Source organism: Ostrinia nubilalis, chromosome 17 (genome assembly GCF_963855985.1).
Source record: "Ostrinia nubilalis chromosome 17, ilOstNubi1.1, whole genome shotgun sequence".
NCBI classification, from domain to species: Eukaryota; Metazoa; Arthropoda; class Insecta; order Lepidoptera; family Crambidae; genus Ostrinia; species Ostrinia nubilalis.
The window spans coordinates 4,031,924-4,058,009 of NC_087104.1; the positions used below are offsets into that span (position 1 = coordinate 4,031,924).

Genomic DNA, 26,086 nt, shown 5'->3' on the forward strand with positions numbered 1-26,086 from the left:
TAGAGGCACTGAAGTTGTCATTTTATCGAATTGCGGACACAACATTGAGGGTCACACAGTGTGCTCATTTAGTTTTTGCTCGCGACTTCGTCCACATAGATTTTGAATAAAACGTATCATAACCACTATTAGATGTTCTTTTCTCATGTATGTATGAGCTTTGTATTATTTTTTCATACTTTTGTTACAAAAACGCCTATTAATTACTCACAATAAACTTTCGCCTTTATTAAAAGTACATATTTATAATGTTGTAGTTATTTAATTTTTAGCGTTAAGAGTCGCATCTGAAACTAATTTGAAAATTATAAATAACTCGATTAATAAGTTCGATTTTTTCAAGTTATTTATAATTTTCAAATATGTTGTTGGTGCTACTGGTTAATCATTATCTTGTCACTACATACATGGCAAGCCAATAAGCTCTGCCTATACAGGGTGTTTGGTAAATGGGTATATGAGCCGACACTAGCCCATATTAACATGGGCATATAAATGGTATGGTGAAGTCAGAAAATTGATATCTTCATTTTAATTATTTTAATTTTCATACAAATCGGATTTTTTAAATTTTATTTTGTATGAAAATTTAAAAATATAAAATGATGATATCAAATTTCTGACTTCATCATACCATTTATATGCCCATGTTAACATGGGCTAGTGTCGGCTCATATACCCATTTACCAAACACCCTGTATAGTTCATCTCATCATTTTAATTATTGTTATGTTGCGAACAGTCAATAGAGCTTCTCGAGCAATTCCCGAAAGCCACAGTTTAAACACCGTGAATAACATGGCATATACCCTTGCCTTTGATTATAATATACTCAACATCAAATAAACCGCACCTTCCGCGACGCGAACTTTAAAGATTTTCTTCTGACACAATCATGGTGCCCCAACAATATTGGTGTTATTTGAAAGCCCGATAAATATCCTTAGAGAAAAACACATTTAATTTCTTAATAAATGATTAACATATATACCATAAATGTGACTTGAAAAAAGACCTCACTTTGGGCTCACCTCTGGGATCAACTAGACCAATTTTTATGGTTATAAAACCAATTAATGATCTCACGTGTCCTCTTTAACAGATGGATAGCGATTAATCCCAACTTAACAGTTTTATAGCCACAAAAGTTGGCTCTAGCTCTAACTACCTATTTTTTAAAGAAGTGGCTCTGGATCCTTCTAAAGACACATTTTCGGGGTAAAAACATTTCCTTTAATGAAATGAAGATTAGAACTAGGCTTTTAAATGATGCCAATATTGGTGGGAAGTGGGGATCCATACGTTTGAAAGTGCTTGTCGCGGGAGGTGCGATTTATTTGATGTCGAGGTATTAATCAAAGGCCTCGCTCCAACTTTATTGAGAAAGCAGGTTATAGAATAAACGTAGCTCTTAAAATGCGATGCTTATACTCTACATCTGCTTTATGGGGTCTGCATGTAGAGTCCATTTCCCTTTTCCATTTAATTCCTTAACCTTCTTCTTGGAAAATGTTTACGAATTTATTTTACCTAGTTCGCGTTGGTAATTTCGAAAAGCTCCAGTTTTCAGCGATTTTAAGTAAAATCCATACATTTTGTTTATAATCTTCGTAACATAGTTACTACTGTACCTACCTTTCATCTTTATTCTTTTGTTTTAATAAACAACTAATTTACTAATGTAAAACCCAAGTTTATTTGGAAATGTCAAAGATTAAACTCCAAAGTTTTCTGGAAACTGGTGTAGGTACCTAGATGTCTCGTATTTACGAAGGGGATATAAATAGATCTTATACTTGTAATCAGGGGATTACAATAACTTTGAAGTCAATTAAGATTGCCCCAGGCCAAACACTTGGGCTTGATCAAAGTGCAATGAAGGTTACTGTAATAGTAACTTCATGAAGATACAAATAACTTAAAGTTCAGTTCTTCGTAATAATATTTGTAAAATTAAACTTGAACATTATGTTGTAAAAATAAATTACTGTTAATAGGACTACACAAATCAACTGAAAAATTAAAAACTTTACAGGCACTAATGAAAATTTTGTACAAGTACAAATCTGAATCGAAGGATTTTCTTTATAAAGGACTTTCACCTACTTACGATAGGCACTTTAAAAATTCAAGTTAGGCTCAAGATCTTGTGCACAATACGATAATCCAAAACCTACATCAATAGTCAATTCTGCTTTAGTAGGTAAATAAGAAAAAACATTTTCTTCTAAATAATATTTAAAAAAATATTTTTTAAGCTTTTGGTGCCCACATAATATCTTATTTAACACTTAGAAAGTGTATCCACATTATAAATTGATTGTTGTACATTTTTGGTTAGTCTAACTCATTTTCTAATGTTTTTTGACGTAATTGTACTCGTAATAATTATTATTATTTTATCATTTCAAACGAAAAATAAATGTTATAACCTAAGATGTTTCTTTAATCTTTAACATTTTAATACAGTGTGAGTCACGTTAAAGTGTACATATGAAAATAGATGAAAATAGACCTATTTTTATCGACAAAAAAGAGGTCAAAAATTTTTTGAGATTTTTTTTTAATTTTTTATAGAATTTTTTTTCTTCCAATTACTTATTGTAAAGAAAACCTAATAACTTTTAAACTAAGCGGTATATTCTGATAAAATAAAAACAGTAATAATGCTAAATAACAGGCAATACTAAAAAAATACATAAATTACATAAAAAAGGCCAACAAATAATAAAAAATGATACTTTTTGAAAAAAATCTGCTTTTAAATTCGTGTTTTTTTGGTTCTCCAAAAAATGCCCCTATAACCGGTGGTTTTTATTACTTTGTATTATTCTCTATCGTATGACCTTCGTAAAACCAAAAATCGCATGTCTCTCCGGGCGCGCCATTCAACGCTTCGTTAACAACGAAACTGAAAATGGCTCTAGATTTGTTATTTTGATAAAGACAAGTTAGATTTCAAATAAAAACAAAAGATTTCGAAGTAAAATAAGCAAATTAGTTAAAATTAAAATTGTCTCTAACTGTAGCGGAGAATAATGTTGTGGCAGGCCTTTGTTCAAACGATCATAGCAAATGTTGTGATAGGGATAGAGACATGCGATTTTTGGTTTTACAAAGTTAATACGATAGAGAATAATACAAAGTAATAAAAACCACCTGTTATAGGGGCATTTTTTGGAGAAATTTATCAAATAACCAAAAAAACACGAATTTTAAAGCAGATTCTTTTCAAAAAGTATCATTTTTTATTATTTGTTGGCCTTTTTTGTGTATTTTATGTATTTTTTTAGTATTGCCTGTTATTAAGCATTATTACTGTTTTTATTTTATCAGGATATACCGCTTAGTTTAAAAGTTATTACGTTTTCTTTACAATAAGTAATTGGAAGAAATAAAATTCTATAAAAAATTAAAAAAAAATCTCAAAAAAATTTTGACCTCATTTTTGTCGATAAAAATAGGTCTAGTTTCATCTATTTTCATATGTACACTTTAACGTGACTCACACTGTATAAATATTGTTATCTTATTTTCTACTAGGTACAGCATTCTTATAAAGCATATTTTTCCAAAGGGGTATTTAATATATTACTTCTTACCCCGCAATTTGATAGAGAGCGTGGGGCAATAAGATCAAGAAACCCTGTTCAAAAAAGGAAAAAAACTTTTACAGACACGGCCTTAAGTCTTAAGAAACCTTAGAACTGACACTGAATATACTTAAGAAATATTTTCGAGAATCTTCTCAGAGGCTCGCGGGTAAGATTTTGAGGCAAAGAAAAACTAAATTTTTGAGATTATACTTTGAACGATGAATTTTAGTTTAACAATTAAGTTCTTGATGTTAAATAACCTAGATTTTAAAGGCTTTCGTTGGAATTAATTCTTCGTTAAAACCAATTTTCAGTGGAAAATGTGCTCGAAAATAGGTGTACTTACCTACTTATTCCAATTTCAAAATACAATATTTTATTTTTATTTTTCTTTATTCAGAAAACCACAGCTCTTTATAATATTACAAACAGGTATTTTTATAGTTCTTACAGCCAAATACATCGGTAGTTCGTTATTATAATTAGCAATCATGCGCCAGACGTTCTGAACTAAGTAAACTTATTATTTTACTCGATTTCCACGCGAACGACACTACGTAACAATATGTAAGTCGTACTCATACGAGTATTATAAATATGGCGGGCAATATGACTCCCAACGTGATCTTGTTTTCAATGTCAGGAAGCAATAAATCTGTTTACGTCGAAGATAAATCGTTGCGATAATATTTGGACGTACAAAAATATTCTCAATGTAAAACAAAACAGACTATTTTTCGCCTAGGAATAACATTAGTTGAAGCAACGTAATTAAATTAGTTAATTAAATGTAGCGATGTCCATGCCGGTTTATAAATGGCACCCCACGTCTGTGACTCGTACGACGTATGCCTAACACAGTGTCGTGTAGGATCCTGAGCACATCCTGAGGCTTACAGGTTAATTAATTTATGTAACAATTAGTTTCCTTGTGAAACCATACCTACACATAAAATAGATTTACCCAAAATACAAGTAGGGTTATTACCTAACTTGTATCCATGTACGTACGTACCTACATAGGTGATACATTTGTTTGAGGAAAGCCCTTTACTTGGTGTAATTTTTTCTCGGTTCTTTCTATAAGATTATGATCGTTTCATTCACGAAGACGCGCCCCACCAATTTTTGGTCGAGGGAAGCGCGGGAGTTTGAATCATGGATAATTTAGCGTGTACCGATAACACTCAAACATTAGCGGAAGAATGGTGGAGCGCGTCTTGGCGGATGAAACGATCTATGTATAATAAGTAAGTAAATTAATCAAAAATATTTATATCCAGTTTGTATTTCAAATTGTCCGCTTGACCTCGTTGAACTACGACGATAAGTAATTCAGTTGTAAGTATTATACAACTTCTTTATGTTAATGCCAATTCCCAGAGAATGGCAGAAATAGCAAGCTGGAAAATATTTTCATTTATTCAATGACTGAAAAAAATGTGGTAAAGTACTTCGACTATTCGACCAACCATCAGAATTGTTCGAAAGAAAACTAATAACTTACTTGGATAACTATTTTTCCTGTTTCAGTTTATCTCAAGAAAACTTTGAAGGATAAAATAAGTTAGCCGAATCATATTGTAAAAGTTAGGTAGGTAAATTTCATCCAATGCTTAAAAATAATGTACACGCTTCTTATTTAAATACCTTCTACATTTCAATAATTTTTTATTATAGCCAGATATTATATTTCTATAGGTATACTAGCTGACCCGGCGAACTTTGTTCCGCCTTAATGGCAATAAATAAGCAGACTTTTTTTTTAATTTCGAACGGAATAAAAAGTATCCTATGTCCTTCTCCTGGCTCTAAACTACCTCCCTGACAATTTTCAGCTAAATCGGTTCAGCCGTTCTTGAGTTATAAGTGGTGTAACTAACACGACTTTCTTTTATATATATAGATTAGTTGGTTCGATCTTTTCAGACAAAAAGAAAGGTGCGTCCTTTTTCCAAAACATTCACCTTACGGCGTTTACGTTTGTATCTTTGGAATATTCCATCAAAGCTTGGAATTTTCGTTCACTTGTATCGTCGCATCGGAATTCCCGGCATGTTTAATTCTTCAGCCGATCCCTAATAATAATAGGAATATTGTTTAAGCTTCGGATTTAAGCCATCTTCATAATTCATCGATAATTCCACTATACTTCAACACAATGTTGTTTGAGCGCTAAATATAATAATATGTGCGTAGGTATTATAAAAACGGCCTAAAGTTGTAGGTACCTATGAGTCATTACATCAAACAACAAGAATTGATTTTACTGCTCAAATGCAACAAGTTGCTCCAAGAGTAGGAAGTTCTAATTTTTCAAAATACCTAGTATCTTTTCAAATCGCATTTTGGCATATTTTTTTTATAAATTGGATAATATTCCTATAGGAAAATTGTTGCTTGCACAGTAGAATGAATCCTTTTTGTTTGTTCACCTACCAATAGGTCACATACCTATAAGAAATCTCTGAGGAAATCAGTATTTTATTACCCCAGTTCTTCCTTTATAATTTGACAACCTATGTACCTGTGGTTCACAATAAACGTATTTTGAATTATTTTTTTTCCACGTTTGCCCATTGTCCAATATGGTATTGACCTCTATTTTCCTGGTTCTTTTCTTTCAAACATAAAACAATCCAGTGAGCATCTCTCCGATTTGAATAAAAGGCAAATTACACGAAACCATTTATGGGGCAATTCCGATTAATTCCCGTATTTTGGCGAACAATTAAACACGGGTCCCGAATAACAATGGCACTGGTCTGTTCATTTACTTCAAAATACGAGTATGTTCTACATTTAAAGAGGCGTATCATTTCACTGTTTCTCGGTTTGGATGAGATATTTTAACTTATATTTATGATTTGATTTGAGGCCTTCTTATAAATAATTATTTAGTTGTAATAAAATAGGTAGGTACCTATTTCGTTTTCTTTAGCAAGATAGGCAGGTAATGCGTATTGTAGCAAATGCTCTTTATTCCAAAATCATTTAATTTCCCACGTCATCATGGTAGAGCAGCATTCATCTGTCTTTCTTGATCAACTTAAACCAATGCAGTCTCCGTTTTCAAGCTTAACTGAAACGATATAAATTAACCTTTTGATAATGGAGTGTATTAGATCTCATGGATATAAAAGTTCAGTTAGTTACCAAAAATAACCTCCAGATCATTTAGTATGATAAATACATATCTTAATTACAAAACTACTTGTAAGGGGTCCTCGTCTGACTAGTAGGGAACCCTAAAAAGAAAATATAAACAATCTGACGATCGACAAACTTACGAAACCGTCGAAATCTTAACTCGTTAAACTGTCAAGAAACGTAATTACCTGTTTCGGAGCTTTATGGAATATTCGATTTCTTGTCCCAATTGTTATAAATTGAGACGAGCCTCTTTGATTGACTTTTTATGAAGGCTCGAACGAAATGTATAATTTCATACTAATATTATTAAAAAGTTGTTAAATAATCTTTTATTAAGATGGTAAATTCTCGGGATTATATGGAATTGTTTCTTAAAGCTTCAATAGATTCAAGCACACACATTACTTGAGTTTATGCTGTTTCATTCTAAGATGTAGACGTTGTAGGAATAAGAAAGTTTTTTTCGAAATTTAACCCTTGGGGGATACATTTTATTTTAACCAGCTTTTGGCTTGCATCTCACCTGATGGTAAATGAGGATCAAGACATGACTGAAGGGATATTTGACAGGTGACCTAAGTTTGATTGTCACCAGTAAAGCCGTAGAACCTGGCTACATAGGAATTTGACATTGCTTATGATCGCGAAACGCGCTGTAACGCGGGTGGAGAGACCCGCGCAACGTAAACAATAAAGAGGGAATGATTGACTACAGTAAAGCATAATAGACTACACATTTTTTAAACAAAAACGATCTTATCACAACTGTACAAGATATGCTAAAATCTAGTGTCTTTACAGAACACAATAATAAGTACTCACATGACTGAGCTCCAATCACAAAGAGACAAACCACAAAAACACATAAATCAATCTTTATAATGTTTTAAGTCAAACTTTAGTTTCATCGAACAGAAACTGTAGGTACCTACCTATCCAATGAAGGTGTATTTGGAAGTGTCTTGAAAACAATCATTTTATACATCTACCTGGAAGCGATACATCTATCTGCATTTTAATGTATAAATTAATGTATCAAGTGAATTTACATTTAGAAATAGTTGTTTGAAAGACAGTTCAAAATTGTATGTATAAATTATGCTGAAATCTAGGTCTTTATCTTGTTTGTGACAATCAAACAGGAAATTAGTTTTCATTATGTTTAATTAAGGTTAAATAATTTTCACGTGAGCTATAATAAATGGCTAAAAGTTTCGTAATGGAATGGATTTTATCTCTGGTACTAACTAAATTCAGTACAAACTAAATATCTTAACTTAGATCACCATCCATGAGGTAGAAGAATTTTTACCATATTTCTTTCTAAGCTTAAAAAGATACAAGCAAACACATTAGGTACTTGAGTTTGAATCAAGTGTTGATCATCGTTGTAATGCAATTAAGTGCCAAGTCACACTAAGAATAAAGGCCTTAAAATTAAGGCACTAACTAAGTTCTGCGAAGAATTGGCCGTAATCTAGTCATAATTTACTTTAGCGAGACTACGATTCGATATCGAAAAAGAAAATTACATTATGTAGGTATCTAATTATGAATGCACCCGAAGCATATCATTTAAATAAAATAGCGACACAAACTAAATATCAGCACAGCTCTGAATGTTTACCTTGGTTGGAATAAAGTTCACAGTGTTAATTTAACTTTGGCACAGAAACATTTGGTAGTAAAACTAAGGTATGAATATTCAAGAGCAATTAAGTATTCCAAGCCCATGGGTTTTCAATATTTACACCTTAATGTGTATACTGTTTTGTAAGTTGAAATGTAAAAATATTCTCATTATTTTCAGTTTTATAGAAAAAAGAACAGAAGAATGAAAAGAAGCAATACTCGTATAGGTAGTTTTATGATTTAAAAGAATCAGGACCAGTTTAATGTAACTAAAAAGGTTGCGTGTCAGGTTTGATAAAGTAATTTCACACTTAAATACTGAATATTTGGTGGCGGCTCAGTGGAGATAATCCTGTAGGTACAGGATAAATTGAAAACACGCACACTCAAAATTATCAAGCTATTGATAAAATTACGTATTCTAAATAATGCATTTCATATGAAAACACATTAATATTACTAAATTGTCAACGGCTGGTACACCTGCACGAATTCAATTATGCCACCACACGTTTTGGTGGTAGTTGGTCTAGATGGGTAATACCTAATACCTATGCTACGCATGGGTAACAAATTACTTTTCTTACGGATCCTTTGATTGTGATTTAAATTCCTTTACCTATATTAATTGGGCAATCCTTGATTTACAAAGTGCCTGGGCACATTACGTACATATACTTAATGTATCTTCACGTAAAAAGAACAGTGAAATAATTAATTTATTAAACAAACACACATTCACCTAATTTGGAAACTCTGTTACAGTATCGTAAATAGTTTGTGCACGTCCTCGAATCGTTACCGTGGCCTGATTAGCGCAATATTTGCTATGGCAACACAGCTTCACCAAATGGATATACTCGAATACGGTATGATTCCATTATACTAACAACCGTATTTGCATAATGAATGAACGGCAATCCAAAATTATTTCCCGACAATTTTAAGATAAATAAATTTTCAAATTCATTTCTGAGTATTTATTTTCTGAATACTCGATGTATTTCTGAGCCTGATGTAAAGGATGAATGAACTGAAATACGGTATTATTGATTCCACTAAACTAACAAACGTATTTGCATAATGAATGAACGCCAATCCAATATTATTGCCCGACAATTAAAGATAAATACATTTTCAAATTCACTTCTAAGTATCTTTTCTAGGAAAAGCATCGAGTATCCCAAAGCCTGTTGCAATGGGTGGATGGAAATACGGTATTATTTATTCCATTATACTAACAAGAATATTTGCATAATGAACGAACGCCAGTCCAAAATTATTGCTCGACAATTTTATGATAAATAAAGGACATCATCCATTTGGTCCAAAATCAAAAGTGCCGGCCAAAAAATAAAAGTGCTGTATTTTGACAGAATACGTCCGCCTTAGCATTTATTACTATGGCACCAAAGCTGTAGCACCACTGTGCATCGTAGTATTTGAGTTCTAAAAATATATGAAACGTGGATGACTTTGATCTCAAATACTATGACGCACAGTGGTGCTACAGCTTTGGTGTCATAGTAACAAATGCTAAGGCGGACGTATTCTGTCAGAATACAGCACCTTTTTTTTATTGGCCGACACTTTTGATTTTGAACAAAAAATGTATGAATCGTCGATGAATTTTAGATCTCAAATACTCGACGCACAGTGGTGCTACAGCTTTGGTGCCATAGTAACAAATGCTAGAGCGGACGTATTCTGTCAGAACACAGCACTTTTTTTTATTGGCCGACTCTTTTGATTTTGAACAAAAAATGTATGAATCGTCGATGAATTTTAGATCTCAAATAATCGAAGCACAGTGGTGCTACAGCTTTGGTGCCATAGTAACAAATGCTAAGGCCGACGTATTCTATCAGAATACAGCACTTTTTTTTTATTGGCTGACACTTTTGATTTTGAACAAAAAATGTATGAATAGTCAATGACTTTTAGATCTCAAATACTCGACGCACAGTGGTGCTACCGCTTTGGTGCCATAGTAACAAATGCTAAGGCAGACGTATTCTGTCAGAATACAGCACTTTTTTTTGTTGGCCGGCACTTTTGATTTTGGACCAAAAATATATTATTATGAAACGTGGATGATGTCCTTTTCAAGTCACCTCATAAAGGTAGCAAGGCGCTGGATGCAGGCCGCTACCAACCGGTCCATATGGAAATCATAGGGGGAGGCCTACGTTCAGCAGTGGACGTTCTGTGTGGCTGAAATGATAATGGCGATAATTAAATTTTCATAATATAAGATTTTAAACTTACGCGTTCCATTTCTACTAAAATACGACGCCTCGAGCCGCCAGTCTGCTTGTGACCACGGCTGCAGCATAGTAAGTAGCCGAAACGTCAAGCCGTGAGTACTTAATGTAACTGATTAATAAACGTCGCGTTAAGACCCGTGTCTTACTATTTTAATTAAATTTTACATCTAAGTATTTTTTAAGAAAATATTTTTCTAGGAAAAGCATCAAACATTCCAGAGACTGATAGCTTGATTTAACTTGAGATTAAGAGTAAATTAAGACTAAGACGCCTCATTAATGCCAGTCGATGAGTTTGATTCTGGTAATGGCGAGAGTTCAGAAGTTTTGTCGCTTTGAAATATCAGCTAACTTTGATAAATAAACTGCGATTAACGGGTACCATTCTTAAGTTATCTAAGTTGCGAAGTTAGGATATACAGCGACATTGGAAAGTGTATCTTATACACTAGTGTCGGCTTTATACATATACAAGTTAGTTACCCCTGTGGGTAACTTGTATATAAAGCCGACACTAGCCTATTTTAACATATTATGCATATACTTATTATAGTGAAGTCAGATTGGTATCATCATTTTTGAAAAAAATATTTTCATACAAATCTGATTCTAATAAAATCCACAATCCAATAGTGCCCACCCCTAGATACTACGGTCTTATTCATAATCATTTTTCACATTTTATCAAATGCTTATTAGAGGTTTATAAAACGTTTGATAAAAATTGTTATTCATAATCGTCATTTAGCGCTAAAATCCTCTTTTATCTGTGTGATAAGTTATCGAGAGCTCGGGCCTTGTTTAAAGCTCTAATAAACCTATTTTAACCTAACTTTTATAAATGTCATTTCATATGAATGTCACTTCGTTGGTTTATTTATTCAAAATATCCTTGCTGTGATCCTTGCTTGTGAAAATGAATGCTATAAATGCAATTGTGCATTTAGCCAATAATGCCGACCCAGCGCGACGTAGAAAGCTCTACCGCCAACGAAGCAACCCATTCGATTTGCGGGACCTAAATTTTGAAATAAAATATAGGTTCAATAAGGACACAGTGCGCACCATCATAGATTTGGTGGAAGATGATCTGGTTCAGAGCGCTAGAGGTGGTGGCACGTGTCCTGAACTGCAAGTTTTAGTGGCCATAAGATGTTGGGGACGTCGTGAGGTAAGCACAAAAAAGTGTTTTATTTTATCCCTTTGTCGTGGCTGCTATAATTATTTTCATACATTTTCAGGTACAAGATGATGCTGGTGACCTCCATGGCCTAAGTCAGCCGACAGTGAGCCGGATATGCGCCAGAGTCGCGCATGCAATCGCGAATAAGGCAAATTCCTTCATCAAAATGCCTATCACTATAGGAGAGCAGGAAAGAATTAGTGCCAAATTTAGAGCAATTAAAAATTTTCCTGGGGTGATAGGAGCCATAGATTGCACCCACATTAAAATTAAAAAAACCGGAGGTGACATGGCCCAGTACTATATTAATAGAAAAGGCTATTATTCCCTGAATGTTCAGGTAAAATATATTTTGATTTTATACAGTTTACAACAGAGAAAGATTTGTTTTAATAATGTCTATAATTTTTACTTTGTATGATCTAAATTTTAGCAACATTCAACACTATATTATTGGATGGATTACCTACAGGATACTGTTTTTTTTATTTTAGGTTGTCTGTGATGCTGACCTCAAAATAATGGATATAGTGGCTAGATGGCGAGGCAGTACACATGACAGTCGAATTTTTATGGAGAGCAATATAAAACAACGATTTGAGGATAGGCAGTTTAGAGGACGCCTTATTGGCGATTCGGGCTACCCTCTTCTGCCATATCTATTTACACCTATTTTAAGGCCTAGTCGTCCAGAAGAAGAAGCATACAATAATGCTCACATCTCAACTAGGAACACTGTTGAAAGGTGTTTTGGGGTGTGGAAGCAGCGGTTCCAATGCCTACTCCATGGCTTACCAGTAAGCCTCCAAAATGGAAAAGCTGTGATCATAGCATTGGCTGTATTACATAATATAGCCATTGATATGAATGACACATTGTTAGGTAAATGTTATCAATTTGACTGTACATAAGGAATACAAATCTTTATGACAAAATGTTGACAAATTCATAATATTTTTCAGAACAACATATGGAGCAGGTCCCTGTAACTCCGCAACTTTCGACGGAGAACAGTGTTCACGACAACCGACCTTCATTGTTGAGGCGTAGGTCGCAGTTGATACTACAAAATTTTATAAATCAACATTTTTGAATGGTACTAAAATACATTTTGATAAATTCCAACGATTTACTTTTATGTAATGTCATTTGAGTTCATGAAAATGTTGTATTTTAATTTTTCAGATACTGTTCCTGGCATCTTAATGAAAATAAAAAGAATATTTGATTGAAAAATACCTGTATTTCAATTTTCAGTCCAATTTGTTACTATCACAAAAACAAAACCTGTAGTTCTCTTTAAAAAAGCAATTATTCTGCAAAAATTCAAAACAAATTACTTTATATCACTAATTTAAGTACAATTAGTTTCAACAAACTTACTTATTAAAAATCACAGTTCAATTCTTTAAAACAAAGAAATTGCTTAAGTATAAACGTTTCTATTCGGAGGTTATCAACCTTCTACATTTAAAACAAAATAACCATAATTTACACTATTATTATAAAGGCGAATGTTTGTGACTAGGCATATGTGTATTTACTTTATATCACTAATTTAAGTACAATTATTAAACTTACTTACTAAAAATCACAGTTCAATTCTTATAAACAAATAAATTGCTAAAACAGATAGATTATATAGTCTCGAATAACATATAGGCTTCTTTTTATCCTGGAAAAATGCACAGATCCTGTAGGTTACAGAAATAGTAGTCTACGCAGGCGGAGTCGTGGGCAACAGCTAGTTAATAGTAATCACAAACTCTTATTAAGTTATGACTAGTAAACATATTCATAGCCGTCTAAATATATTGCAGAAACACAATCAAAATGCGGATTGGAACTGCATAAAATACAAATTAAAAACAAACAGAAGTAAGGGAGGAACTAACTTATTATTTAGAATCTGTTAGTACTTGAAAAACTTTAACATCAAAAGACTTATTATTCTTTATTAATGTGAGTGTAATATTTAAGTTTTTCCTGTAATAATTGATGCTCAAGATCCAAGTTTCTCCCTTTCTTCCGTTCGTTTTCCATTTGAACTTCATGCAGTTCAATCCGGCATTTTGATTCTGTTTCTGCAATTTCGGAAATCCTAACTTTGCTTAAATCAATTAAGCCTTCTTTGTTTAACAGTTTCCTTTTTTTTTTGATTGCTGGTGCTTTAAAATTAGGTTTTGCTTTATTTTCTTTTGCCTCTACTTTTTTATTTTCTTTATCTTCCAATATGCCTCTAGTAGTACAAGCATGTGTATCTTCTATTTCTTCATCAAGTACCACCAATTCATATTGGATTTCTTCATTATTTATCAATTCCTGATCTTGCGTATTTTGAGTTGATTCCTCCTCTTGAATGTTAATTAATTCACTTTTATTTGAGTCCGAGTCAAATCTGTTAACATCGACTACAAATTCATTGGGCAACCAAGATGCTATATCATCAGCCCTATCGTCAGGCACTGATAATGGTGGACCACCGCCAGTTTTAATTTGAGCCTGCCTAGCAATGGTCTTGTCTTTCTTCGCACTGATTTTTATGAGGCTCCATTGCGATTTTAACTGGGTAATGGAGCGGTTCATACCAGCGCACATTGAATTAAACCTGAAAAAGAAATGACAGGATTTTGAATTACAGGTAAAGGCAAAATTTTATATTGAAGGCAGAAATCAAAAGATGTACCAACGTTGTTTGTAAATCAGCCCAAGCCGCAACCTTCCGTTTATTCGTGTTAGTGTCTGTATTTTTATTTTCGATTGCATTTACTCTTTCTTTCACCAACTCTTTCAGCAAATACTGAAAAGCAAACACTAGGCGTCAAACATAAATAAAACCATGCTACAAAAATTAGTAGGCACTTTATCAGGCTAAAAATAAGTACTACCTTATCTTCCTCCAACCAGTTTTCTGATCGTTGCCTTTTAGGCGGTCTGTTCTCCTTCGTCATGGACATAATTAGTATCCGATGTAACTAGCCGGGTCGTCGTAAGAGCTTATTGCAGAGTACAGGGTAAGAGGTACAGAATCCAGAACATACAATCCCAAGTTTTATAAAAGTTTGATAAAACTTGGGAGTTGATCGAAAAAACCGAAAACTTTATTAAATTTTCGTGCCAAATGTCAATGTCAGTAAGTAAAACGTCACAGCTGCCAATTTTTTGTTTTTTTTTTCTGCGATTTGTCTATGATTTTACATGGTCCACCAAGTTAAATCACCAAAAAAGCTGTTTTCGTTCATTCTTTTTGTATAGTCTGTGGAAAGAAAATATTAAACTCTGTTTTAGCTATCAAAGGTTTATAAACGATTATGAATAACGTTTTTTATCAGAGGTTTATAAGAGTGTTTTAAGCCTATCAAACGTTTTAGCTAATGTAGGTTTTAAACCTATATTAGCATTTTATTATGAATAAGACCGTAATTCGCGACAGCCGACACTGAATCTTTTTAAATACATTTTATATTAGACTACTACTTACAGTAAACAATTTTGTTGTCAAGTGCTTGAATTTTCTTTTAATTTGATTATTCCAAGAAGCTTTAGAATTATGATATAATCTAAGAAATTCTTGAGTCACAGTTTTTACAATAAATCAAGCTTAAAAGTCACAAAGACTTTGACGAATATTCAAAGTCAGCTGTTTCCGAGGCGATAGCGGCTCTGTGGTTTTCATCGGGGATCATCCTATCACCAATTAAAATGTCCCTATCAGTTACTAACAAGATCCTCATAACAATCTAGCGGGCTTATAAATTAATAATGTTCTTGCAAAAACAGTCAACTAGTTAAAACATTTTTTTGCAAAGTAGTATGTAGTAGTCCCGTACTCTTCCACTTTGTCGTTAGTACCTAAATTATGTTTTCCCAATTACTGTGTATCTGTAGTATAGATTTATAGGCTATATTCTTACCGTACGGAACCTTTAAAAATACAATGGCGGCAACAAAAGGAAACATATTAGAGCAAATCCCACCCATAACGTTCTGAAACGCAAAAACTTGATCCAATCGGCTTTCACGTAATCGCACCACGCCAAGCGTGGCCGATCCTTCCGCCTTACTACCGCGACACATTCCACAAAAAGGTGAGCCTTTCACGAAAAGGTTGCACGATTGCGATTCGTCGACGTCGCGTAAAATGTGACGTTAAAGCGTGTTTTCTCGAATTTCTACCTTCCCACAACTCGTGCCCGCAGGTGATAGTTTTACACGGGCAAACAATTTTCGTGTTCGGAACTTCCGATGAAATTATCTACTCGTAACTCATATTTCCGGAAAACTGAACATACTTTCGAACAGTACTATTTCGCGTAGTAGGTAACACTTCGTAGCCTTCGACTACGAAAGTTATTTAATAAAACGATTTTTTATCGTCGTAGCAATTGTCGTAGTCAGCAAAACTGCGTAGCACTGTAACGCCAGTTTAACAAACAGGCGGAAGCCGTATTACGATTTTACTCAAAATACAAAGGTTTATTTTGATTGATGAGTTTAATATTAGACTAATCAATATTATGAGTGTTGATACCTACCTACACTCAAGAATTTAAATAAAGCCGGTGATTACGTTGTGGTTGAATGTGGTTTTACAATACTTACGCCATTAGTAGAGTCTCATACACACTCTTTTAATAACTGACCTAAAATTTATTTTGCCCTTGTTCTATCATAGCCCATGATTATCTATCATGCTCAGACATGTGACATTTAATAACGGTCCCAGTCAACTGATATCACGTTCCTCTGAAAGCAAAAATATCTTACTCGTGTAAGAATTATTGGCAAAATATTAATAACACTTTTAAATAATTACAAATCAATCACGAAGTAGTAAGGTACTTTGTCATAAACCCCCTTACTAATAAAAAGTTACACAGTTGTTGATCACTGTTTTAAAATGACATTTCCATACTAAACGTCACTTTAAAACACTGATCAACGAGCGTGTAAGTTTTATTAGTAAGGGGGTAAGCGAATAAGTATAAATAGTTCTAACATATTTTACTTGTACTAGTTTATTCTATTTATGTTGTTGGTTTGTTCTTTTCTTGACGTTTTTTTCAAACGGGTAAAGTTAGAGTATTTCTGTCAGACTGAATTTATTTTGTTAGGTAACTATAAGCAGTAAAACAACAGTGAAATGCTTTACAACTTTGAATTTATCAACACAAAACTTACAACCCTCAATTAACAAAGTTACAACAATACCTAACTATTATTGACCACACAAAACGCTTGCTTTGTTACACATGGCTACCTAAACATTACAAAAACAGTAATAAAATTGTAATCGCATAGATAATTGTAGCTTTTATCTAAGTTCACGGGGACAAGGCCTGTAACAATTTAAAGTCAAACAAAACTATTCCACAACAAAAAAACATTTGTTAAAATGTTTCAAAATAAATACAGTATTACGCAATTATAAAACACTATCACTGGTTTGCCTTGAGATATTTTAGTAGAGTCACAAGTCATTGCTAATTTTCATGCCTAATTAATTGTTATATCAACACTCAAATATTACACACATCTAAATAATTTAATAACATATTATTATAACCAAGATTCGCTTCTGAAACCTTCCTACAAATACTTACGTAACCAATTCCCCTCAAACATTCAGATTTCAGAAACTAAAAAGTATTTAAAAGTCAAAAAATTATAAACGACAAACAGCCGACACGTGCGACGAAGTACACTTCCGTTCCACTGTAATTACTTACGTAAATTCATTCAATTAAGTAAAAATCGAGATAAAAATAATAACTTTATATTTACCCAACAACGTGAAGAAGTGAAGTCGCGTGAAGTAAATTAAGACCCATAAAATGTAGAGCTTTTGTTATCCCAACTAATATTATAAATGCGAAAGTAACTCTGTCTGTCTGTCTGTCTGTCTGTCTGTTACGCTTTCCCGCTTAAACCTCGCAACCGATTTTGATGAAATTTGGCATAGAGATAGTTTGAGTCCCGGGAAAGAACATAGGATAGTTTTTATCCCGGTTTTTGAAACAGGGACGCGCGCGATAAAGTTTTTCTGTGACAGACAAAATTCCACGCGGGCGAAGCCGCGGGCGGAAAGCTAGTTTGGAAATAAACCATTCATCATTATCATTAGCTGATAAGTTCCCTGATAGCCTAATAGCAACTTATCTGTCAGATACTCAGCTTAACTTTGGTTATACCCAGGTAGTTTTGTCAACTTTTTCTGCCAGTCAGGGATAGCTATCAGAAAAGTTATTTGTTAGATAGCGTTTTAATTAAGTCAGATAACTATTTAACACTTTAGCTAGCCCTTAATGTAGCATGTATGATGTATCTATTAGATAAGATGGACAAACCTCGGCTATCTCAATGTCGACCTTAACTGCAGTGAATACCGGTGTGACCGCACATTCATCACTGCGACCCGACCACTCGCCTCCTTTGAAGTAAATTGGCTATCGGTGTGACCCGCATTTTGCGTATCCTTTGACAGGCATTTTGGACGGCAATAGCCGAACCTACTTTTAAGTAAATTACAAGTCATAGCACTAGTGGTACTAGTATACCTTAGTAAGGTAGGTACTAGAACAATTTGTTAACACGGTCAATTTTGAAGTAGGTTTTGAGGTAATATAAGTTGAATCACCAAGCTAAGACTAAGAGGTCGCCACTAGATGACGTATCACTATCGCGTATTTATTGGTATCAAATTTTGCCAAGTGCAAAAGCCAAATGTTGGTCTCGAAGCGCTGGCAGGGTAAAAAGATTATGAGACATCCTTATGAGCAAAATATTTGACGATTTGTAAGTACTATTTTAATAGTCTATACAAATAAAGAAATTAAAGAAAAAACAATAGCGGTCTTATTCATAATCATTTTTCACATTTTATCAAATGCTTATTAGAGGTTTATAAAACGTTTGATAAAAATTGTTATTCATAATCGTCATTTAGCGCTAAAATCCTCTTATAACTGTGTGATAAGTTATCGAGAGCTCGGGCCTTGTTTAAAGCTCTAATAAACCTATTTTAACCTAACTTTTATAAATGTCATTTCATATGAATGTCACTTCGTTGGTTTATTTATTCAAAATATCCTTGCTGTGATCCTTGCTTGTGAAAATGAATGCTATAAATGCAATTGTGCATTTAGCCAATAATGCCGACCCAGCGCGACGTAGAAAGCTCTACCGCCAACGAAGCAACCCATTCGATTTGCGGGACCTAAATTTTAAAATAAAATATAGGTTCAATAAGGACACAGTGCGCACCATCATAGATTTGGTGGAAGATGATCTGGTTCAGAGCGCTAGAGGTGGTGGCACGTGTCCTGAACTGCAAGTTTTAGTGGCCATAAGATGTTGGGGACGTCGTGAGGTAAGCACAAAAAAGTGTTTTATTTTATCCCTTTGTCGTGGCTGCTATAATTATTTTCATACATTTTCAGGTACAAGATGATGCTGGTGACCTCCATGGCCTAAGTCAGCCGACAGTGAGCCGGATATGCGCCAGAGTCGCGCATGCAATCGCGAATAAGGCAAATTCCTTCATCAAAATGCCTATCACTATAGGAGAGCAGGAAAGAATTAGTGCCAAATTTAGAGCAATTAAAAATTTTCCTGGGGTGATAGGAGCCATAGATTGCACCCACATTAAAATTAAAAAAACCGGAGGTGACATGGCCCAGTACTATATTAATAGAAAAGGCTATTATTCCCTGAATGTTCAGGTAAAATATATTTTGATTTTATACAGTTTACAACAGAGAAAGATTTGTTTTAATAATGTCTATAATTATATAATTATTAAAATGTTGTATTTTAATTTTTCAGATACTGTTCCTGGCATCTTAATGAAAATAAAAAGAATATTTGATTGAAAAATACCTGTATTTCAATTTTCAGTCCAATTTGTTACTATCACAAAAACAAAACCTGTAGTTCTCTTTAAAAAAGCAATTATTCTGCAAAAATTCAAAACAAATTACTTTATATCACTAATTTAAGTACAATTAGTTTCAACAAACTTACTTATTAAAAATCACAGTTCAATTCTTTAAAACAAAGAAATTGCTTAAGTATAAACGTTTCTATTCGGAGGTTATCAACCTTCTACATTTAAAACAAAATAACCATAATTTACACTATTATTATAAAGGCGAATGTTTGTGACTAGGCATATGTGTATTTACTTTATATCACTAATTTAAGTACAATTATTAAACTTACTTACTAAAAATCACAGTTCAATTCTTATAAACAAATAAATTGCTAAAACAGATAGATTATATAGTCTCGAATAACATATAGGCTTCTTTTTATCCTGGAAAAATGCACAGATCCTGTAGGTTACAGAAATAGTAGTCTACGCAGGCGGAGTCGTGGGCAACAGCTAGTTAATAGTAATCTCAAACTCTTATTAAGTTATGACTAGTAAACATATTCATAGCCGTCTAAATATATTGCAGAAACACAATCAAAATGCGGATTGGAACTGCATAAAATACAAATTAAAAACAAACAGAAGTAAGGGAGGAACTAACTTATTATTTAGAATCTGTTAGTACTTGAAAAACTTTAACATCAAAAGACTTATTATTCTTTATTAATGTGAGTGTAATATTTAAGTTTTTCCTGTAATAATTGATGCTCAAGATCCAAGTTTCTCCCTTTCTTCCGTTCGTTTTCCATTTGAACTTCATGCAGTTCAATCCGGCATTTTGATTCTGTTTCTGCAATTTCGGAAATCCTAACTTTGCTTAAATCAATTAAGCCTTCTTTGTTTAACAGTTTCCTTTTTTTTTTGATTGCTGGTGCTTTAAAATTAGGTTTTGCTTTATTTTCTTTTGCCTCTACTTTTTTATTTTCTTTATCTTCCAATATGCCTCTAGTAGTACAAGCATGTGTATCTTCTATTTCTTCATCAAGTACCACCAATTCATATTGGATTTCTTCATTATTTATCAATTCCTGATCTTGCGTATTTTGAGTTGATTCCTCCTCTTGAATGTTAATTAATTCACTTTTATTTGAGTCCGAGTCAAATCTGTTAACATCGACTACAAATTCATTGGGCAACCAAGATGCTATATCATCAGCCCTATCGTCAGGCACTGATAATGGTGGACCACCGCCAGTTTTAATTTGAGCCTGCCTAGCAATGGTCTTGTCTTTCTTCGCACTGATTTTTATGAGGCTCCATTGCGATTTTAACTGGGTAATGGAGCGGTTCATACCAGCGCACATTGAATTAAACCTGAAAAAGAAATGACAGGATTTTGAATTACAGGTAAAGGCAAAATTTTATATTGAAGGCAGAAATCAAAAGATGTACCAACGTTGTTTGTAAATCAGCCCAAGCCGCAACCTTCCGTTTATTCGTGTTAGTGTCTGTATTTTTATTTTCGATTGCATTTACTCTTTCTTTCACCAACTCTTTCAGCAAATACTGAAAAGCAAACACTAGGCGTCAAACATAAATAAAACCATGCTACAAAAATTAGTAGGCACTTTATCAGGCTAAAAATAAGTACTACCTTATCTTCCTCCAACCAGTTTTCTGATCGTTGCCTTTTAGGCGGTCTGTTCTCCTTCGTCATGGACATAATTAGTATCCGATGTAACTAGCCGGGTCGTCGTAAGAGCTTATTGCAGAGTACAGGGTAAGAGGTACAGAATCCAGAACATACAATCCCAAGTTTTATAAAAGTTTGATAAAACTTGGGAGTTGATCGAAAAAACCGAAAACTTTATTAAATTTTCGTGCCAAATGTCAATGTCAGTAAGTAAAACGTCACAGCTGCCAATTTTTTGTTTTTTTTTTCTGCGATTTGTCTATGATTTTACATGGTCCACCAAGTTAAATCACCAAAAAAGCTGTTTTCGTTCATTCTTTTTGTATAGTCTGTGGAAAGAAAATATTAAACTCTGTTTTAGCTATCAAAGGTTTATAAACGATTATGAATAACGTTTTTTATCAGAGGTTTATAAGAGTGTTTTAAGCCTATCAAACGTTTTAGCTAATGTAGGTTTTAAACCTATATTAGCATTTTATTATGAATAAGACCGTAATTCGCGACAGCCGACACTGAATCTTTTTAAATACATTTTATATTAGACTACTACTTACAGTAAACAATTTTGTTGTCAAGTGCTTGAATTTTCTTTTAATTTGATTATTCCAAGAAGCTTTAGAATTATGATATAATCTAAGAAATTCTTGAGTCACAGTTTTTACAATAAATCAAGCTTAAAAGTCACAAAGACTTTGACGAATATTCAAAGTCAGCTGTTTCCGAGGCGATAGCGGCTCTGTGGTTTTCATCGGGGATCATCCTATCACCAATTAAAATGTCCCTATCAGTTACTAACAAGATCCTCATAACAATCTAGCGGGCTTATAAATTAATAATGTTCTTGCAAAAACAGTCAACTAGTTAAAACATTTTTTTGCAAAGTAGTATGTAGTAGTCCCGTACTCTTCCACTTTGTCGTTAGTACCTAAATTATGTTTTCCCAATTACTGTGTATCTGTAGTATAGATTTATAGGCTATATTCTTACCGTACGGAACCTTTAAAAATACAATGGCGGCAACAAAAGGAAACATATTAGAGCAAATCCCACCCATAACGTTCTGAAACGCAAAAACTTGATCCAATCGGCTTTCACGTAATCGCACCACGCCAAGCGTGGCCGATCCTTCCGCCTTACTACCGCGACACATTCCACAAAAAGGTGAGCCTTTCACGAAAAGGTTGCACGATTGCGATTCGTCGACGTCGCGTAAAATGTGACGTTAAAGCGTGTTTTCTCGAATTTCTACCTTCCCACAACTCGTGCCCGCAGGTGATAGTTTTACACGGGCAAACAATTTTCGTGTTCGGAACTTCCGATGAAATTATCTACTCGTAACTCATATTTCCGGAAAACTGAACATACTTTCGAACAGTACTATTTCGCGTAGTAGGTAACACTTCGTAGCCTTCGACTACGAAAGTTATTTAATAAAACGATTTTTTATCGTCGTAGCAATTGTCGTAGTCAGCAAAACTGCGTAGCACTGTAACGCCAGTTTAACAAACAGGCGGAAGCCGTATTACGATTTTACTCAAAATACAAAGGTTTATTTTGATTGATGAGTTTAATATTAGACTAATCAATATTATGAGTGTTGATACCTACCTACACTCAAGAATTTAAATAAAGCCGGTGATTACGTTGTGGTTGAATGTGGTTTTACAATACTTACGCCATTAGTAGAGTCTCATACACACTCTTTTAATAACTGACCTAAAATTTATTTTGCCCTTGTTCTATCATAGCCCATGATTATCTATCATGCTCAGACATGTGACATTTAATAACGGTCCCAGTCAACTGATATCACGTTCCTCTGAAAGCAAAAATATCTTACTCGTGTAAGAATTATTGGCAAAATATTAATAACACTTTTAAATAATTACAAATCAATCACGAAGTAGTAAGGTACTTTGTCATAAACCCCCTTACTAATAAAAAGTTACACAGTTGTTGATCACTGTTTTAAAATGACATTTCCATACTAAACGTCACTTTAAAACACTGATCAACGAGCGTGTAAGTTTTATTAGTAAGGGGGTAAGCGAATAAGTATAAATAGTTCTAACATATTTTACTTGTACTAGTTTATTCTATTTATGTTGTTGGTTTGTTCTTTTCTTGACGTTTTTTTCAAACGGGTAAAGTTAGAGTATTTCTGTCAGACTGAATTTATTTTGTTAGGTAACTATAAGCAGTAAAACAACAGTGAAATGCTTTACAACTTTGAATTTATCAACACAAAACTTACAACCCTCAATTAACAAAGTTACAACAATACCTAACTATTATTGACCACACAAAACGCTTGCTTTGTTACACATGGCTACCTAAACATTACAAAAACAGTAATAAAATTGTAATCGCATAGATAATTGTAGCTTTTATCTAAGTTCACGGGGACAAGGCCTGTAACAATTTAAAGTCAAACAAAACTATTCCACAACAAAAAAACATTTGTTAAAATGTTTCAAAATAAATACAGTATTACGCAATTATAAAACACTATCACTGGTTTGCCTTGAGATATTTTAGTAGAGTCACAAGTCATTGCTAATTTTCATGCCTAATTAATTGTTATATCAACACTCAAATATTACACACATCTAAATAATTTAATAACATATTATTATAACCAAGATTCGCTTCTGAAACCTTCCTACAAATACTTACGTAACCAATTCCCCTCAAACATTCAGATTTCAGAAACTAAAAAGTATTTAAAAGTCAAAAAATTATAAACGACAAACAGCCGACACGTGCGACGAAGTACACTTCCGTTCCACTGTAATTACTTACGTAAATTCATTCAATTAAGTAAAAATCGAGATAAAAATAATAACTTTATATTTACCCAACAACGTAAAGAAGTGAAGTCGCGTGAAGTAAATTAAGACCCATAAAATGTAGAGCTTTTGTTATCCCAACTAATATTATAAATGCGAAAGTAACTCTGTCTGTCTGTCTGTCTGTCTGTCTGTTACGCTTTCCCGCTTAAACCTCGCAACCGATTTTGATGAAATTTGGCATAGAGATAGTTTGAGTCCCGGGAAAGAACATAGGATAGTTTTTATCCCGGTTTTTGAAACAGGGACGCGCGCGATAAAGTTTTTCTGTGACAGACAAAATTCCACGCGGGCGAAGCCGCGGGCGGAAAGCTAGTTTGGAAATAAACCATTCATCATTATCATTAGCTGATAAGTTCCCTGATAGCCTAATAGCAACTTATCTGTCAGATACTCAGCTTAACTTTGGTTATACCCAGGTAGTTTTGTCAACTTTTTCTGCCAGTCAGGGATAGCTATCAGAAAAGTTATTTGTTAGATAGCGTTTTAATTAAGTCAGATAACTATTTAACACTTTAGCTAGCCCTTAATGTAGCATGTATGATGTATCTATTAGATAAGATGGACAAACCTCGGCTATCTCAATGTCGACCTTAACTGCAGTGAATACCGGTGTGACCGCACATTCATCACTGCGACCCGACCACTCGCCTCCTTTGAAGTAAATTGGCTATCGGTGTGACCCGCATTTTGCGTATCCTTTGACAGGCATTTTGGACGGCAATAGCCGAACCTACTTTTAAGTAAATTACAAGTCATAGCACTAGTGGTACTAGTATACCTTAGTAAGGTAGGTACTAGAACAATTTGTTAACACGGTCAATTTTGAAGTAGGTTTTGAGGTAATATAAGTTGAATCACCAAGCTAAGACTAAGAGGTCGCCACTAGATGACGTATCACTATCGCGTATTTATTGGTATCAAATTTTGCCAAGTGCAAAAGCCAAATGTTGGTCTCGAAGCGCTGGCAGGGTAAAAAGATTATGAGACATCCTTATGAGCAAAATATTTGACGATTTGTAAGTACTATTTTAATAGTCTATACAAATAAAGAAATTAAAGAAAAAACAATAGCGGTCTTATTCATAATCATTTTTCACATTTTATCAAATGCTTATTAGAGGTTTATAAAACGTTTGATAAAAATTGTTATTCATAATCGTCATTTAGCGCTAAAATCCTCTTATAACTGTGTGATAAGTTATCGAGAGCTCGGGCCTTGTTTAAAGCTCTAATAAACCTATTTTAACCTAACTTTTATAAATGTCATTTCATATGAATGTCACTTCGTTGGTTTATTTATTCAAAATATCCTTGCTGTGATCCTTGCTTGTGAAAATGAATGCTATAAATGCAATTGTGCATTTAGCCAATAATGCCGACCCAGCGCGACGTAGAAAGCTCTACCGCCAACGAAGCAACCCATTCGATTTGCGGGACCTAAATTTTAAAATAAAATATAGGTTCAATAAGGACACAGTGCGCACCATCATAGATTTGGTGGAAGATGATCTGGTTCAGAGCGCTAGAGGTGGTGGCACGTGTCCTGAACTGCAAGTTTTAGTGGCCATAAGATGTTGGGGACGTCGTGAGGTAAGCACAAAAAAGTGTTTTATTTTATCCCTTTGTCGTGGCTGCTATAATTATTTTCATACATTTTCAGGTACAAGATGATGCTGGTGACCTCCATGGCCTAAGTCAGCCGACAGTGAGCCGGATATGCGCCAGAGTCGCGCATGCAATCGCGAATAAGGCAAATTCCTTCATCAAAATGCCTATCACTATAGGAGAGCAGGAAAGAATTAGTGCCAAATTTAGAGCAATTAAAAATTTTCCTGGG

At 33.8% G+C, this 26,086-nt stretch overlaps 2 protein-coding genes and 2 long non-coding RNA genes across 5 annotated transcripts in view; 1 reads left to right on the forward strand and 3 right to left on the reverse strand.

The window, feature by feature from the left end:
• LOC135079864 (adipokinetic hormone/corazonin-related peptide receptor variant I) overlaps positions 1–26,086 on the reverse strand; it is a 131,475-nt gene that overhangs the window by 93,492 nt on the left and 11,897 nt on the right. The gene's annotated exons all lie outside the window — the stretch shown is intronic.
• On the forward strand, positions 11,304–13,067 carry LOC135079646 (putative nuclease HARBI1). Of its 2 annotated transcripts, XM_063974270.1 has the most exons (5): positions 11,304–11,819; positions 11,890–12,171; positions 12,326–12,713; positions 12,794–12,927; positions 13,017–13,067. In XM_063974270.1, the coding sequence occupies exons 1-4, from the start codon at positions 11,565–11,567 to the stop codon at positions 12,922–12,924; spliced, it is 1,056 nt and encodes a 351-aa protein (XP_063830340.1). In that variant the 5' UTR covers positions 11,304–11,564; the 3' UTR covers positions 12,925–12,927; positions 13,017–13,067. The 2 variants fall into 2 exon arrangements, with proteins under 2 accessions (XP_063830340.1, XP_063830339.1); XM_063974269.1 differs by having other exon boundaries at positions 12,794–13,067.
• On the reverse strand, positions 13,984–15,212 carry LOC135079647 (uncharacterized). The gene is made up of 3 exons (XR_010258851.1): positions 14,720–15,212; positions 14,522–14,631; positions 13,984–14,439 (listed from the first exon to the last, which is right to left on the reverse strand). It is a non-coding gene; the product is annotated as an uncharacterized LOC135079647 (long non-coding RNA).
• LOC135079648 (uncharacterized) lies at positions 20,623–21,851 on the reverse strand. Its single transcript, XR_010258852.1, has 3 exons — positions 21,359–21,851; positions 21,161–21,270; positions 20,623–21,078 (listed from the first exon to the last, which is right to left on the reverse strand). It is a non-coding gene; the product is annotated as an uncharacterized LOC135079648 (long non-coding RNA).